Source organism: Sycon ciliatum, chromosome 9 (assembly GCF_964019385.1).
Source record: "Sycon ciliatum chromosome 9, ocSycCili1.1, whole genome shotgun sequence".
Lineage (NCBI taxonomy): Eukaryota > Metazoa > Porifera > Calcarea > Leucosolenida > Sycettidae > Sycon > Sycon ciliatum.
The window spans coordinates 10465177-10483193 of NC_088651.1; the positions used below are offsets into that span (position 1 = coordinate 10465177).

At 49.8% G+C, this 18017-nt stretch overlaps 1 protein-coding gene across 1 annotated transcript in view; it reads right to left on the minus strand.

Moving 5' to 3' along the window:
* The window catches only part of LOC135824250 (uncharacterized), a 9057-nt gene extending 2750 nt beyond the window's left edge, over positions 1–6307 (minus strand). Inside the window, exon 1 of the mRNA XM_065336980.1 lies at positions 6275–6307. Within this exon, the coding sequence (XP_065193052.1) occupies positions 6275–6307 (33 nt within the window). The remainder of the gene's footprint in view (positions 1–6274) is intronic.
* Positions 6308–18017: the final 11710 nt, after the last annotated feature.

Consider the following 18017-nt stretch of genomic DNA (forward strand, 5'->3'; position numbering starts at 1 on the left):
ATCGATTTTACTCAACATCTCGATATTTTGCTCCGATTTTGCCGGCAATTTCCCCTCTTTCAATTCTTCGACATTTTGCCGAAAGAATTGCCGGCAGGATCTGTTTTTAGTGGACGGTACCGGGTACGCGAAGCTGGTCCACGTGCGCGCGAGGGTATACGTGATCTCTTTTTACAACCAATTTTTGTTTGTGATATGCCATGAACAAAATGCGTTGTGAATAGCCATTGGCGGACTATGCTCGGCCAATCGTCAAATTATGCTTTTGATTATGCCACAATTATGCCAACAAATATGCTGAATTATGCTGAATTATGCTCGGTTCCACTATGTATTCACGTTGTACACAGAGGATTGAGAAACCACGCATACACACACACGGCCATGCCCTACTTTTTGTCTAAACCGAAAGATTATGCCGACCGTACACGTTGGAATCCGTATATTATGCCGGAGCATAATTTTTTGACGAAATCCCAAGATTATGCCAAAATAATAGTATGCCGGCATAATTCGCCAAGGGCTATGACAAGGAGTCGTAACTGGGGTATTAAAAAAAAAACATCTGCAGGCTTTCTGACAAAGCTGTATTATGCCCCTAAGCATAACTTTTGTCTAAACAGAAATATTATGCCGACCTTACACGTTGGAATCCGTATATTATGCCGGAGCATTATTTTTTTGACGAAATCCCAAGATAAGTATCTAATAAGATAAGTATCTAGTAATATTGACTGAGTACGAGGTCAATATAGGAAATAAAAGCCGAGGTCTTTTACGAGGTTTTTATTTCCTATACTGACCAAGTACGAAGTCAATATTAGATTTATCACGACAAACAGTCCGTATTTCAAATTCCAGAACGATAACCTCATGAATCCCGGTGTTATGATTGCACAACCGTTGCACCACCACCTACTCATGCAGTGACAATGCTGCACTAGGCACCGTTCAACTGCGCAACCCCTTGTAGTTGAATATAAGCAGTCAATGGGCGCTTTCGATTACAAGTTTACACAATTCTGGAACTGTTTTTTTAAATTCTGGATTGACCAGAATGAGCGGATTCCGGCCTTGTAAACCATTGTAAACGAACGACTGGAATTCACAATGCATTTTTTTCATGACTGTCATGTCACAAACAAAATTGATGAATCGTAAAAAGAGATCACGTGCACCCTCGCGCGCACGTGGACCCAGCATCGCGCACACGCCGGCCGGCCAGGGAGACTCTTCGCGCGCTTGAGTCATGACCAGACCAGTAACACACCGACTGTGTGGCACCAGAATTAGAGAAATTCCGCCCTCTCTTCAGACGGATTCGACGGAATTGGATAAAATCAATTCTAACGACGGAATTTGTCACTTTTTGTGTAATCGAACTGTGCATCAACAATAACTAATTCTAGAATTGACCGAAATGCGTGTAATCGAAAGCGCCCAATATAGCCCTAAGGAGTGAAATATGCAGGAATATTTGACTGCTTAGGTATAGCGAAAATCAATAGGAGTCAATACTAAGGGAGTGATAATGCCAAATATTATGCCGGCATAATCCGCCAGCATAATCTGCCGGCATAATCCACTTGGTTAACAACATTCTTCAACGCTGTTCAACTGGCAAAGTATTGTCCAGAAGACCTCAGACGCGGTTTGATCGTGCCCATATATAAGCCAAATAAGCCTCCCGGCTTCCCCAAAAGTTACCGACCAGTTATGCTTCTGTCAGTGATCAGAAAGGTCCTGACCCGTATTCTCACACAGCGCTGCACTACATTCGTGGACTCCTTTGTGCCTGAAAGCCAGGCTGGCTTCCGCCCTGGGCGGTCAACTGCGGACGGAGTATTCTTCACAAGAATGATGTGCGAGAGGGCCTTGCTAGGAGACTGGAGTTACTCAGCGGCGCTTTTAGATTTCAGTGGCGCATTTGATACAATAATCAGGCAGACTGTTGTTGACCGTCTGGCTTCGGCAGGTGCACATGTTAGCACTATTCAGCAACTAGTCTCCGAAACCTCTGCTTGCGTGAAGCTGGGAAAGCAGCTCAGTCAGTCATTTCCAACTAATGTTGGAGTGGTGCAGGGGGACCCCCTGTCACCCCTTATGTATATTGTCTACGCAGAAGGTGCAATGCAGAGGATCAGAGAAGCCTGCCCAGAACAAGTCAATCTACCTACTAAGTTCACCCTGTATGCAGATGATACAACAGTGCATGACCACAGCCGGACAGCAGTTGAAGCAACCGTAGAGAAATGCGAACCCATCTTCGCAGAAGACAACTTAAAACTAAACATCAGCAAAACACAATTTGTAACAGCTACAAAGTCAGATTCCTCCTGGAGGTCGGTCAAACTGTTGGGTTCTCGTCTGGGGTCAGCGGAGGACATTGATGCACGTATCATAGCAGCGAACCGGGCATTTTCCAGTGTATCATGGAAACGCCATACCCAGCAGTCCCGCTTAAGCATGTTCAACTGTCTCATTTTGCCAGTTCTCCTATATAACTGCGCGCTATGGACTCTAACAAAAGCCTTAGAAAGCAAAATTGATGTATGGCACCGCCGTAAACTCAGATACATACTTGGAATCATCTTTCCCAATAAAATTTCGAATAATGCTCTTTATGCTAAAACTGCTCAATGCCCAATAAGTGCAGTCTGTAGACGCCGGCGCTTATTATGGTTTGGACATGTCATTCGTGAAGGGAAGGACGCTGTGTCCTACAAAGCCCTTCACATGGCAATGAATATAACAGATATAAAGAAGCCCAGAGGTCGCCCAGTGACCAGATGGGTAGACAACATTAGGAATGACCTTTTACTTCTCAACATGTCTCTTTTGGAAGCGGAGCAACTTGCCTCAGACAGACCGCACTGGCTCGACGTTGTCGACAGATGCATGACCCTCATTTGATTTTTCATATGAGCTATGCGTGCTGTACTATTATTATTATTAATCCGCCAAGGGCTAGTTGTGAATTCCAGTCGTTCGTTTACATAGCCGGAATTCGTACATTCTGGCCATTCGAGAATTACAAAACCCAGTTCCAGCGTAAACGTGTACTACTAGTAATCGAAAGCGCCCGATGTACATGTATGTAGACGACCTGATGAGACTTGACAGCTAGAGCCAAGGTGTGAGACTGTGAGATGATGGGCACGGGCCAAGGGGGCGCTTCCCGGCTGAGAGACGCAGCGCTAAATAGTCGTAATGTCACTTACTAAGGTGACGTGACGCTCGGCCTTGGCGACATCAGTGTCAGTGATCAGAGACAGAGATCTAGCGTCGTCAACATGGTCAAACGCGAAAGAAGCGCTGGTCTTGTCGATTCGATGGACCGAATGAAGTACAGTAAAAATTACTAAAATACTAGTATCCATGACCATGCCGGTCTACTGATGTAAGCATGTAGCCTTTTGTAGGACATATGCATAGTAGACGGTGTCAGGACTTACTTGTATCAGCTGTGACAAGTCTACCACGGTCTACTCTCCACTGCTCCAGCTCGTCAGGTCCCTGCGCACGCGACTAGAGTTCGGCCAGAAATAGTAGATCTACTGGCACCAGTATCAGATTCTTGTTTCCCAGGCACTTTGTCGTCCCACGCAGTACAGTCACTGAGTCAGTGTTTATAATAATATTTGGTTTGATTACAGTCGGTAATGGAACAGGAAGGACAGTTAGGTTGTGTGGTGTTCGAGCTGGTCATTTTGTATAGCGTTTTGTCACGAGCTCGTGCTAGTTCTGCGGGGAAGTGAAGACTCCTTCCGGCCATCGCCGGACCGCGGAGCTGCATTGCCATTGGCATTGGGCAACATTAGCAGGTAAATTTTACAATATTTTTGTGTTTCCTGAACATACTACTGTAGCATGCAGACATGGAAGTCCAGTCGAATGACTGGGGCCGGTGCCCTCACGGCCTCGGCGCGTACAGAACGCTACGTGCAGTGCGCAATCGTGTATTGTTGATCCAGTGGGACCAGCGGGCTGCAGCGCATATTGCATGTGTGTGTACCGCTTATCCAGGGCTGCATGGCCAGCGCCCTGGGGCCGCTAGACGTGCGACCGGATTTCCATGTCCACGACAGTAGAACGATACAATCATGTACATGTACAGTGTATCCGGGAATGCCTGTACTGTTACCTGGTTACCCCACAGTACAGTATACTAGTAGGTTAGAAACGTGACTGCGTAGGTCTACCCTCTTAGTCTTAGTAGACAATCTCGGTGGGGATTCAACATTTTCATTTTGTAAGCGTTTTAGTATTTCAACGAGTATTGTCTACTAACATGACATGCATATTTTTCTGCAGTTCTACATCATATTTATACATACTGTATCCAGATCAGAAACCCTGTTTCTCCATTGCAAGACTAAGTTTTCCCCTGACCCCTGTACAAGACAATCCATTATAAAACCATTAAAAATGTTCATTGCACCCCTCGTATACAAGACAACATGAACCATCGATCGAGGTCCAGGAGCTAGAAAGAAACAAACCCAGAGAAATCGTGTTTTCAAACTTTCCGCCTAGGTTCTGTCGGCGAACATTGGACCGTCCGAGCTTTTTGTAGTCCATGGTCATTTGCTTCCTCTTGTAATGACTGGGAATCAAACCTGTGAGACAGCTAAAGGTGGTTTTTATAATGAATTTTTTCTACAAAAATGTCTCTTATCCGAATTTGCATATACTACCATTATACAAATGAGAATCCTCCGTCTCGGTAGAGTCCTCAAATAGAGCTACATGTATCTTACACACGACACAGAGCACCACGCATCATTCGTTGCCTATGGGCATGAAACAATAAGTTACAATGAATGATGCGTGGTGTTCTGGTTTTTTTTGTTTTTGTTTTTTTACTATTGGACACTCACTGCATGATGAACTAAAATGAGGAGAAGAACTCGACACAATGGTACATATCCAGCAGGACGGAGTGGGTGGGACCTGTGAAGCTCAGCCGACCAAGGGTCTCGGCATCACAGCTGCACATGTGCACCAAAGGAAACAAAACTGTGTCGTGTGTACTGCCATTACACAATGTACACATGGTGTCAGGGAATTTTAGGTCTTTGTCTGCTAATGACGGTTGTCTTGTAACCGATGTCGTACTAACAACGTTAAATCTGCACTAGTACACTCATGTCTCTCTAACCCGGACCTCAAAGTTACGGGCACCTACACTGTAGGTATAGCAGGCACCCTATGGGTGGGTTTTAGTGGTAATATTACTACTCATGTTTTTGTGCAAATACTGACGTCATGTGCCAGATCTCTGGCCCTTCCCCATGCAAACGTATGTAATTGAGAGCTAGGGGCCGTCCGTAAATACATGTATTTACTTAGAGACGTCTGACAGGCGTTTCTGGTGGGTGTGTTCGCCTGCAAGGCGTTTCTAAAAAAAACATTTCTGAGTGCATGCATACCATACCCCGCGTGTACATGTATATGTGCATGATATGGCATTGCTACAGCTAGTAGTACATGTATATGTGCATGATATGGCATTGCTACAGCTAGTAGTACAGGTAGGCGTTAAGACACATTACACTACACTGCACGCGTCAGGAACACATATCTGTTCACTATAAACATGATAACGGGTCAATTTTGAAAGGGTTCAAACAGGGACATGGACAAGGGTTCGCTATAATTATCACGAAATTCGCTATATGCAAGTTTGTTATAAGTGGAGTCGACTGTACTGAATAATTATGTGTGCATATTGTCAAGAGTATATAATCCCCAGTTATATACTCTCGATAGTATTTTGTTGATTGTGAGTGGTATTATCTGCAGTTTGGGGGGGGGGGGTTCTGGGGGTGGGTGGGTCAAGAAAGAAACGCCTGTTAGACGTCTCTAAGTAAATGCATGTATTTACGGCCGGCCCCTTATGGACATTTCAGAGTTACGGACAATTCCAAGTTACAGGCATCTCCCTGCGAACCACTTATAGCTGCTAAGCACCATAAGACATCATCAGTGGAGTGTCCAGCACAGAATCCACTCTGGGTATTCGATGCAAACCTATTCACAAGACCGCTTATTCAACGCAATACGATCAATGACAGGGCTTTGCGTAGTACTGTTGGATGCACAATGGGGCGGAAGTTCGAGACAGATCCCGATGCCTTTCCTGAATTTTGCAAGAGTATCACTGACCCATGGCCAATGCTCTTCATGTGGACACTTTGTTGGATCGCTGTATTTAAGATCCGTGTAATCTTGCCATGTACCACGTACAGCGGCGAGTACTTGAGGCACTCACCGAGATTTTGGTCAAGGCCAGTAGCTCCTCCATTATTGTGTCTCTCCGCTGCAGAAGTTACCTCTGCTTGGGAAATCGTCAGGCGAAGTCCTTGGTTAGCCAATGTCAGCTGGGAAGGGGGGGGGGGGCATTGTCACCCTACCGTGTTTCCACCCCAGTACATAGCTGCTGCTGCTTCTTACACTGCTCTATCACTTGGCGTTGCTGGGTCTGCGGAGGCGTTAGCCTAAATAGGTTGGAAAAATGATGTATGACACAGGAAGAAAGAAGTCATTCGGCTCTGCCCTCGCGCGCGCACGCGCTGTTGAACACTTTTGCAAGTACATGTACCGTAAAGTACCACCAGAGCGCCCCACCATCTCGTCCTTTCATGGTCGTATTGTGGAGGTGATCTCCTGCCTGTCGGTCATACGACACGGACCGTGTACACATATTGCACGTTATGCAGTCAATCCGTACTCAATTTACCTTCAAGCGGACACAAGCTCCACACAAAATCAGCCAAGTGTGACTTTAGTATACTAAGGTTCTCACACCGTACAAACTTAGTTGCACTCTGCCACTCGATTTTCATTTCCCTGGCTGTAAAACCAAGCTGGGGCGCTCTCGCGAGCCGGGGCGCTCTGGCAGTACTTTACGATACATGTATTAGCAACTTGGCTTGCAGTGCTGTTGCCAGAACTACTCTAAGAGACAGTGCTCTTATAGTATAGTGTCGACTATCCACACCACTCGGGGTGCGGGCTGTCTCTAGGGGGTTCGGATCAGAAGATTGTTTGGATAAGGGAGCAGTCACACATCTATCTAAAACATACATATTTCCACATGTTATCATCATTTTTCTTTCTCTTTGGCAGTACAGCAGAGACTAGGCGCACTTCAGCTCCTCACAATGACACTATCGTTGTACATTTTGACTCCAACCTGTTGTAATACATATTGTGCATCGCTTGAATGGTGCTCCGAGTGGGGAAAATCAGCAAAAATCTCGAAAAAGCGGCTATGATCCAGCCCCATCCGGATACTCGATCATCTGGATAGTTGACGTCCGGGTAATCGGCATTCTACTGTATTCTTTAAAATCTAGAAGCCCTTCATGTGCCCCAGGTCACCAGTAGAGGCTTGGGTATTCTTATAACTCTTGATCAGGGTCACTATTAGAGACTGGGCTATTCATTACGATGTTGTATTCTGATGTGGTGTGTTTGGCGGATATGTTTTGTGTTTGATGTGCCTTACAGTGATGGCAGCGGTGAATGTCGCCCGGATCCTTCGGTACGCTAAGGAGGATAAAGTGGAGGAGCTAAAAGCAGAGATACTTGAAGATGGTGTTCTCAAAGGAGAAATCAAACTCGAAACTGATGAATGGAGAGAACCATTGTTGGTATGCAGAACTTTAGAATTGTGCTACAATCTGTCTGTATGGGCAAGTGCTGTCGCATGAGTGTCGGGCTGAGTGTGTGTGTGTGTGTGTGTGTGTATGTGTGTGTGTGTGTGTGTGTATGTGTGTGTGTGTGTGTGTGTGCGTGCGTGCGTGCGTGCGTGCGTGCGCGCGCGTGCGTGTGTGTATGTGTGCGTGCATGTACTGTAAGTCGAGACAAATTTTCGGCCCATTCAAATTTCCGCCTCCCAGGGCATCACATTTTCAGCCTGTACTGCTGTCGCCTGTATACACTGTCACACTGAACTTTGCAGAACAAAATTTCGGCTGGAACAAATTTTCGGCCAAACATGACCAGGCCAAAAATAGCCGAAAATAAATATGCGCTAAATATTTGTTGACTTTCAGTACGTGTATGTGTGAGAAAGAGAGAGGCTCACATCGGCAGAATTGGGCAGGCAGGCGATTTGGCATGTCTCTTGACATCTCCGATTTGCTCCGACAGCATCGTCTGCGCTGGCTGGGGCACATTGCCCGTATGGAGGAACACCGCACTCCGCAGCAGATGGTATTTGGCGAGTTATATGCCACTCGCCCCCGCCACGGTCCGAAGAAGCGATGGCGTGACGTTGTTGTCACTGATCTAGCTGCGGCACAGATCGGAGAGGGAGAATGGTTCCGTCAAGCCCAGGATCGCCCAACCTGGAAGCGGTTGTGTCGTCAGCAGCCTCCTCCACCCGGACCGAAAGAGTTCCGTTGCGCATGTGGCCGTCCCTTTGGCCGCATTGGGGACCTGAAGAGGCACGCCCCCCACTGCCGCGTCTGAGCCATCATCGCTACGCGATGGGCGTCCAAGGTCCAAGGTCCAAGGTGTGTGTGTGTGTGTGTGTGTGTGTGTGTGTGTGCATGTGTGTGTGTGTGTGTGTCCCAGCACAAGCTGCTATGTCTAACATAGCTGTTGGCTATCATCGCTTCCGTGATTGGCATGTCTGAGTCTGAGTGTGTGTGTGTGTGTGTGTGTGTAACACATGACCTACATGGCAGTGTATACCAGGACCAGGGACCAGGTGTGTGTGTGTGTGTGTGTGTGTGTGTGTGCATGCGTGGGTGCGTGTGCACATGTATGTGTGTGTGTGTGTGTGTGTGCGTGTGTGTGTCCCTTGTCCTGGTGGGGGACGGTTTGCCTTTTCGAGCTCCAATTTTTCTCTGTCCGAAACCATTCAGTGGGCTCTCTCCCAGCCAAAGGCGGCCTTCTCCGGACCACCTCGAGGCTAGCAAATCGCTTTGAACGAGGGGACCGACACAGCTAAAGGACCGGGCGGCGTTTGATGCCGTCACCTTTGACTGCGCCCTTCTTCATCACCTCCAGAAGTTTGACAAGCCCCCGAGTGGATTCCATCGTGCACCATGAAATTTTTTGAAGAGAGGAGAGAAAGAAGGGGACGCCACCTGTTGTGTTTTGGATGCTGGATAGTCAGATACCTGGTGGAGCAAGACGAAGCCAGTGAGACGGCAAGTGTTTCTAGCCAAGTAGTCGAAAACAAAACAAAAATGATCATTTTGTTTCGGAAATACGGAGGTATGATATCGCGGAAGCAGGCCTGCAGGGAACTCACTGGTTTGGACCGGAAAGCTGTGTCACAAACGGACAAAACGAGGGAAAAGGGGTCTAAAATACGATTACTACTGCACTCCAAGGCAGTTCAACGGTGGCTGCGATCACAGTTCCTCGTCCCCCGCTGCAGTGGCACTGCATAGATTTCATACTTGTGCGGCAGGACGACCATCTATGTACATATTTGGCTGTCATAAGGAGTGCTGAATGCGACAGCGACCACCAACTGCAATATGGCTCTGCAGCTGCAGTCGCCTGCGTGGCGCGGGAAAGGTAGTGTCCGGCGCTGATTTGATGTTGCACAGCTAAAGGATCATCGCATGTCTTCCGCTAAAGATCCTACGCCTACCGATATATACCCCGGTGGAATGTCTGGGCTGTTAACGACCTCCGCTCACGAGACCTTGAAGCGGACAGGTACATGATTTTTTGTGCACGCGCAAAAATATGTTGACACAGAAGGCGCATGCTCTGTTCCCAACAAACTCTCACGCGCTCAATGTTCTCCGAAGTCCACTGTTCCTGATTTCAGTTCTTGCTGTGTCCACATTGGCAGTGGATTTCTTTCTCAACCATAGCTCACGGAGATGCCCCGTTCACGTAAGCAGTCGACTCTCGGGCCCAGGCGTTCCAGTCGCAGGCGCGCCTCGTCGTCCCCGTATGCCGACACTCCAATCGAGCCCCTGCGGACCATGTGGCCGATCGTTCCGGCAATGCCCGTGCGGATCGTTCCGGCAATGCCCGTGCGGAGCAGGACGATATCACGTCCGCCGTTCCCCAACCGGCCAGCTTATTCACAACTGGCCTAAATCCATGTTCTGTTACGGCGGGCGTGTCGACGGCCCTGCACCCCCTGCTGTCTAGAGTTGAGCGCCTTGAGGAACGAATTTCAGCCCGCCAGGATCCGGACGGCCATGATCAGGCGGCAGTCCCCTCAGGGGCAGATGTGGTCCAATCCGCGTCCAACACCGTCACCCATCACCCGCCGCAGGTCGACTCCGTCCCCATGGACATTTCCCTCATGCAACCCGCGCTGCCTCCGATCGCAGTGCCCATGGCGAACACTCGTGAGTCCAGCTCTAATGTTCCCATGGTCCCGCGTAAGTTGCTTGAAAAGATCACACGCGGCGAATAAATTGAGCTGGAGGATCTCCTCATGGAGAATGTGGCCGCAGGGTCCGAGCCCTTGCAGCGCAGTACCGCCAACGGAGAGGGCCGGCGTGTGTCCCTCAATTTATGTGTGACTAAGAAGCGCTCCATTGTCGACTTCACTGCCTGGCTGGAAGCCTACACAATCTACATGGCCTGCACACTGAAATATGTGCCATTTCGAGCACTGGAGCTGGCGACATACCAGCACATTATCTGTACTACCAGCAGTTTGCGACCTCAGCTGTACTGGGGTATGACCGTGCCTTCCGTGCAGCGGTGGCAACAACCTCGGCTCGTTGGGACGCAATCGACCAAAGCCTCTGGAGCCTGCACCTGATCTGGGCACCTCGACCATCATGTCCTCGCTGCACAACGCACCACAGCCGTGACCGTTGCCCACAGTATTTGGCACGGCCACATGCTCCAGCTGGCACGAACACCAGCCGTCCTATGCAGCCATTTCTGGCCGGGGCGGGCAGCACCCGCCAGATCTGCCTCAACTTCAACCGTGGCCGCCCATGCCAACACCAGCCCTGTGAATGCTTGCACGTCTGCTCAACCTGCGGCGACCGAGGTCATCCCGCCGCCTACTGCACCAACGACGGTCGCCGGGGACCCCGCCAGACGGACAAGCCCGTCGCAGCGAAGTAGTCTCCCCACGACTCTGTACATAGCCTGCCTAACGACTCTTTTGCCTCGTATTTCTAATCGTGTTCTCTCTGACTTTATCCTTAATGGCTTGCAACGCGGGTTCCCCATTGGCCACTCTGGTGCTTCTGTATCTATCATCTCTGGCAACCTCCCAACTGCCTTTGAACATGCTCCGTTTGTACAACAACAAATTGCTGACCGGGTCCGACGTGACGAATCGGCCGGTCCTTTCTCTGTCCAGTCTTTCAACCCGTTTGTATGCTCTCCGCTCGGCGTAATGCCCACGAACAACGGGAAATTCCGCCTCATTCACCACCTGTCTTACCCTGATCGTATGTCTGTCAATGATGGAATAAACAAGGACTCGTTCTCCCTACATTATGTCACAGTGGACGATGCCATTGAGCTTCTGCAACGTCAAGGTACCGGTGCCTTGATGGCAAAGTTCGACATACGCAATGCATTTCGACTGATCCCTGTCACACCCACTGCATACCAAATGTTGAGTTTCCAGTGGCAGGACCAATTCTACTATGACAAAGCAATGCCATTCGGGCTGAGGTCTGCACCCTACTTGTTTAACTGCATTGTCGACGCACTTTGCCAGATAAGCTGTGAACTGTTCCAGGTTCCCCACCCTTTGCACCTTCTGGCCGACTTCTGGCTCTGTGGCCCTGCAAACTCAACGCTATGTGCGCAGTGTCTGAACGTAGTTCTCTCCGTATTCCGTTTCCTGGGAGTTCCCATTGCCGACGAAAAGACAGTCGGCCCAACCTCCTGTCTCATCTTCCTGGGCATCGAACTGGACTCCGTCCAGAAAGTGGCTCGTCTCCCACAGGACAAGGTTGGCGACATCCGCTCCAGACTATTGGCCTTTCGCCAACGCCAATCCTGCCGTCTGCAGGAGCTTGAACAGCTGTTGGGCAAGCTGAACATTGCCAGCCACGTCATCACGCCGGGCCGTACATTCATGCGCCGACTGTATGATGCCACGCGCAACGTTTCCAAGCCCTATTACTGCATCCGCCTCTCTCCGGAATGTCATCTGGACCTGCTTTGGTGGTCTCACCTACTCGATGGCTGGAATGGGAAGTCATTCTTCCTCGATCTCCAGGAGACGCTGGCCAGCGACATCCTGATAGAAACTGACGCATCTGGCGCCATCGGGCATGGCGCAGTTTACAGCATGCATTGGTTCGCCGACACCTGGTCACCACAACACACTCCGCTCTGCATTACGTTCAAGGAGCTGTATCCCATCTGCATTGCGTGTGCTACGTGGGGCCACCAGTGGTGTCGCAAGTGTATCCGCTTCCATACCGACAACGAAGCTGTCGCCGCTGTTCTCAAGTCTGGCACCAGTCGCTGCCCTAATGTGATGTCAATCATACGGCAGCTCTTCTTCATCTGCGCCAAGGGTAACTTTATGGTCACCACCTGTCACATACCTGGAACTACCAACATCCTTGCTGACACTCTCTCTAGGCAAGATTTCAAGCGATTCCATTCGTGCCACCCTACCGCCGCTCACATGCCCACTCCCGTGCGTGCTTTTCCGTCCATTCCTGGGGAGACTTCGGCCGTGCCTTGCGCCGCCGCGTAACGGAAGTCCACATGCAAACTGCCATGAAAGCTGGCAGCACCGGTCCTGGGTAAGCGCTGATCATATAGACTGAGCCCACTTACTGTGGGTGCCAGAGCATAACTGAATGTCACCAATGCACCGACTGTACACTCAGTAACTCAATATCACTCTACTATTGTCCACAATCTGTTGCATCCCCTCTACAGTTAACCCTTTCAGCACTACTGGGCCTTGCCTATGGTACTCTGCATATAAAATGCTAAAAACAGGGCCAATAGCAAGTTCTAAAACTCCAGGGTTCTGGCAACTGGGGTTCTCAAATATTTTGGAAATGATTGCCAAGACTTTCAACTACAGGGTGACAGAATCGATACAGTCCCCAAAAAGAATAGGGCCTCACAATAGGGGACGCAAGTTTGCTCAAATTGCGTGAAATACGCCAAATGCGTGAAATTGCAGCTGAAAGATCGCTGAAAGAAGAAGAAAAAAAGACGCGTAGTGTTTCCAAGCTGGATTCGTACCAACGACCTATCGTACAAGAGGCAGGCAGGATCATGATCCAACTGACTAACAGTGCTTTTACACACCAGACAGTGCCAGAAATCACTATATATCCCATGACGTCTATAGACGTCATCAGCGTTCAATGGGTTAACAGTGAATAGGAGGGGGAGGCTCTATTTGGGGAGTCAACCTTTCTTACCAGGCTCTTCATACGGCTCATTCAGCCTCTCACACTCAGACGGCTCACTCAGCCTCTCAATACGGCTCACTCAGCCTCCGCAGGCGGGCCCTGCCCGGCTGTCTCCATACGGCTCACTCAGCCTTCGCAGCAGGGCCCTGCCCACCTGTCATACACACACATTCACACAGCTCTAAGCTGTCACTCACTCGGAGCCTGGCAAAGCAATTGACAAACCCTCCTATTCCCCAGACTGGTTGCTAGTTGTGTGAGTGCGGCATGCAGATGCTTATGTTAAATGATTTTTTGCGCATGTGCAAAATATGTTAACACAGAAGGCGCATGCTCTGTTCCCAACAAACTCTCACGCGCTCATTGTTCTCCGAAGTCCACTGTTCCTGATTTCAGTTCTTGCTGTGTCCGCATAGGCAGTGAATTTCTTTCTCAAGCCACCCACCCACTCCACTATTGTCATCATTCTGTTTCCTGTTCTAGTTCTCTCCTGTCGGTATCCATTATCATACCGGCCTACAATAACTACACCGATGCCGTCTGCCGGTGAAACTCTGTAAATACATGGAGGGGAGTCAACCTTGCTTACCAGGCTCCTCATACGGCTCATTCAGCCTCTCACACTCAGACGGCTCACTCAGCCTCTCAATACGGCTCACTCAGTCTCTCAATACGGCTCACTCAGCCTCCGCAGCAGGGCCCTGCCCACCTGCCATACGCACACATTCACACAGCTCTAAGCTGTCACTCACTCGGAGCCTGGCAAAGCAATTGACAAACCCTCCTATTCCCCAAACTGGTTGCTCGTTGTGTGAGTGCGGCATGCAGATGCTCGTGTTAATGAGTGGCATGTGACTCTCGCCCAGACCGGAGGTTGGCTTACACCTCGGACGCCCCAGATCTCCCCATACCCGCACTGGTGACTTGTTGCGCATGCTCCAGGCACTTGGCGTGTCAGGGCGACCTTTCCAGACGACCTTGCCAGGCAAAACTGCAAGGTTGAATGGCAGAAGCAAGTTTCAGAGCAGAAAGGTACATGTCAGTGACCTCGGTGTCATCTTTGGTTCGGGAGCCGCGGTTTCTTGTCTGTGCATTGTTACCCCACTATTATCCCATGGCCAGCGCCGATCACATCATCTGCTGCTGCCACCATTGCTACCACCCCTCAAAGTTGCTGCAATGTTCACTGTAACATTTGCAATCTAGAGACGCAATCGTCATTGCTGTTTGATGCTCTGCACTTGTTCAACAGCAAAGAAATGGAACAAGTTCCCGCATATATATGTATGTGCTCTCGTCGGTTCCAACTGGTCTCGCATCTGCAGCGCCAGCAGGTGGTGTGTTACTTCTCCCTTTGTTGCCCGTCTGGTGCCCACGTGACCCCAGTGATAGTGGCTCTACAGGACTGGGCAGGTGTGTGTGTGTGTGTGTGTGTGTGTGTGTGTGTGTGTGTGTGTGTGTGTGTGTGTGTGTGTGTGTGTGTGTGTGCATGTGCGTGGTGAAATGTTGTGTGTGGAGAGGAAGGTTTGCTTTTTGTGAGCTCCTTCTTCAGGATGTTGTAGCGACCCTAAGCAGCCATGAGCCGTGTGGTGTAGACCAGGCCATGGCTGTGGTGGCCCACTAGGTAGCCTTGCAAGTTGCCTGGTGGATTTCGAACAGCCCGGTGCACAATGCGAGCGGAGCGATGTTATTGAATTTGAATTTTGGAAATGGTGGCGATGAGAAAGAGTGTCGGGAAAGGGAATGTTCTGACTGCTGCGACGTGGAATGTTCGCTCTCTGGCGGAGGATAGTGAAGAAGTTAGGACTTATGGAGGACGTACATCGGCTGGTGACGGGCCTGTCGACAGGAAGCTCGATATTCTTTCAAACGAACTACGCAATTTCTATTTCGATAAGGCTGGTGTACAGGAGACGCGCTGGTTTTGGGAACTACGTTTGGCCTGTCAGTGGTGGTGGCGTTTTTCTCCACTCTGGACATGCCTTGCCCGGCGAAGGTGAGCCTAGGCGACGAAATGAAGGCGTGGGAATATTGTTGAATGCGAAGAAGACCGAGTTGTGGCGGCGCAGTGGCGAGCAATGGAAAGCTATCAGTTAACGCATTGTAACTGCTCGGATTCTAGTCGGTGCGAAGGGTTACAAGATACGACAGGGTAGCAATCTCAAGAGGCAGTCCGACTTCTTCGTGACAGTCGTCATCACCTACGCTCCAACAAGCCAGGCCACACCGGCAGTCAAGGATCATTTTTCTTCAGTGATCTACAGTCAGTCATGAGCACAGTCGATTCTGGCGATATTCTGCTACTCTTAGCAGATTTCAATGCTCGTGTTGGTTCATCATGCGACCTGGTGTTTGGTGATGTTGCTCGTTTCGATGACATGCATGGCGATGGTGATGGCTGGAGTCGTGTGCGTTTGGATCATGCAATGAGGCTGGGGAAAACTTGCTGTCGTTTTGTGCAATCCATGATCTGTCCTGTCCATCATGAATACTTGGTTCAGGAAGAAGAAACGTAAACGTGGAACTTGGGTACACCCAGCAACTCGGAACGAACATTTAATAGATTACATCGTGATGTGCTCGTCCAGCATTGTTATTGCCGGGACGTGTCATGAGCGGAGCACTGTGTGTTTGACGGATCATTTCTTGGTTTGTACCAGACTTGTACTCGATTTTGTCCTGCCTAAGACACAGTCCAACAAGCGGGGGAAGCCCTATGCCGTGTGCTTGGGCTACAGAGCGGTGAAGTCCGAGAGTCGTTTCGTAAGGAGATGGAGAATGCCTGCGAACATGCTCCTGACATAGATGAGAATCGCAATGTCAAGGAGGCCTGGGACGCTACATGTACTGATATTCAAGGTGTTGCGTCTAGGGTGCTGGGCCACGGCAAACGCAGACTGGTTTCTGGAGAGCCAGTCAATCTTGGAGCCCTTGATTGAGGAAAAGCAGTTGATACATGAGCGTATGCTTGTGAACGATAGTGCCTCAACGCGAAGGGAATTCCGGGCTGCCCAAAAGTCAGTCAACCGAGAGGTTTGTCTGGCGAAGGAGAGGTGGATTGGGGAGGTCGCTACCAACGCAGAGAACGCGCAAAAGGATGGTTGCACGCACTGGAAATCCATCAGGAACTGCAGGGAGTACATTCTGGGAGACAACCGGTTAACATATCAGCGGTTTACAATCAAGAAGGTGTTTTAATGTCCAACCCTGAGAGTCTCAGGGATTGCTGGAGTCACCACTTTGTGCAGGTATTCACCATTGTTAGTAATGTTGATATCACTGTGTTACAGAGTATACCTACTGAGGAGTCACGTGTGAGTCTAGATCTCCCTCCAGATTTCGACGAGGTGATGTGTGCAATGCTGAGACTTAACATGGGTACAGCTGCGGGGGGAGTCTAAGATTGCTCCAGAGTTCCTTCGCTACGGCGGGGAAGGCTTGTGCATCAGTGTATATCTAATATTGTTTGGGCGATGTGGTTGAGTGGTTCAGTACCTCCTGAGTAGCGTGATGCGGAGATTGTCACGATTCCAAAGCAAGGAGACCTTTGCCGATGTGACAATTGGCGTGGCATAAGTCGTCTGGACGTTGTTGGGAAGTTGTTTACTCGTGTCATCCAGGCTCGTCTAATGAAAACTGGCAGAGGACATCTTGCCAGAGTCGCAGTGTGGTTTCCGGAAGGGCCGTGGTTGCTTGGACATGATGTTTATGGCTCGCCAGCTTTTGGAGAAATCCATCTAGCATACCTCGCAGCTGTACGTCCTGTTTGTCGACCTCAGAAAGGCGTATGATTCAATTCTCCATCATGCGTTGTGGCTGGTCTTGGAGAGAGTTGGTGTGCCACAGCATATGCTTGGCTTAATCCACAGTCTCCACAATGGCATGGAGGCCAGGGTGTGCGTTGCTGCAGGGCTAACAGATGCCATCTCTGTGGCCAATGTTCTCTGGCAGGGCCGTACCCTGGCACCTACTCTGTTCAATATCCACTTTAGCACGGTGGTTGCCTCGTGGCGTTCCAGATCAACTGTGCCTGGTGTAACTCTGCGCTACCGCATTGGACGGAAGCTTGTTGGCAATCGGTCAGCCAAATCGAAACTGCTGGAGACCGCGATAACGGAGTCACAGTTTGCAAATGATGCATCGCTTTACGCACCGTCTCAGTGTGGTGTGGACATCCTAGCAAGGGAATTTGTTAGCTGCACTGCGCGTTGGGGCTTGACCGTGAGCACTTCCAAGACGAAGGTGATGGCCGTGGGTGATGGCTCTGCTCAGTGTGGCATACATCTGGAGTCTGGTGATGTGATTGATCAGATGACCATTTTTACCTACCTTGGTGGTTCTCTGGACGATAACGGTTCACTGGATGGCGAGGTAGCAGTGCAGCTGGCTAAGGCGTCACGAGTCTTTGGCTCCTTGCAGATGCCCATTTCCCAATACAAGCCCCTATCCATATGCACAAAGAGACTGGTGTATACGGCCATTGTGCTCACCACTCAGTTTCAGGGTGCCGAGACCTGGGCACTGAAGGCGACACACCTGCGGCGGCCGAATGTCTTCCATCACGCGTGCAGTCGTGCTATCCTTGGTATATCCCGCTCGACACAGTGGCAGGACAGGCTCACCAGCGAGGAGATTGCAAAGCGAGTCAGACTCCCGGCAGACATC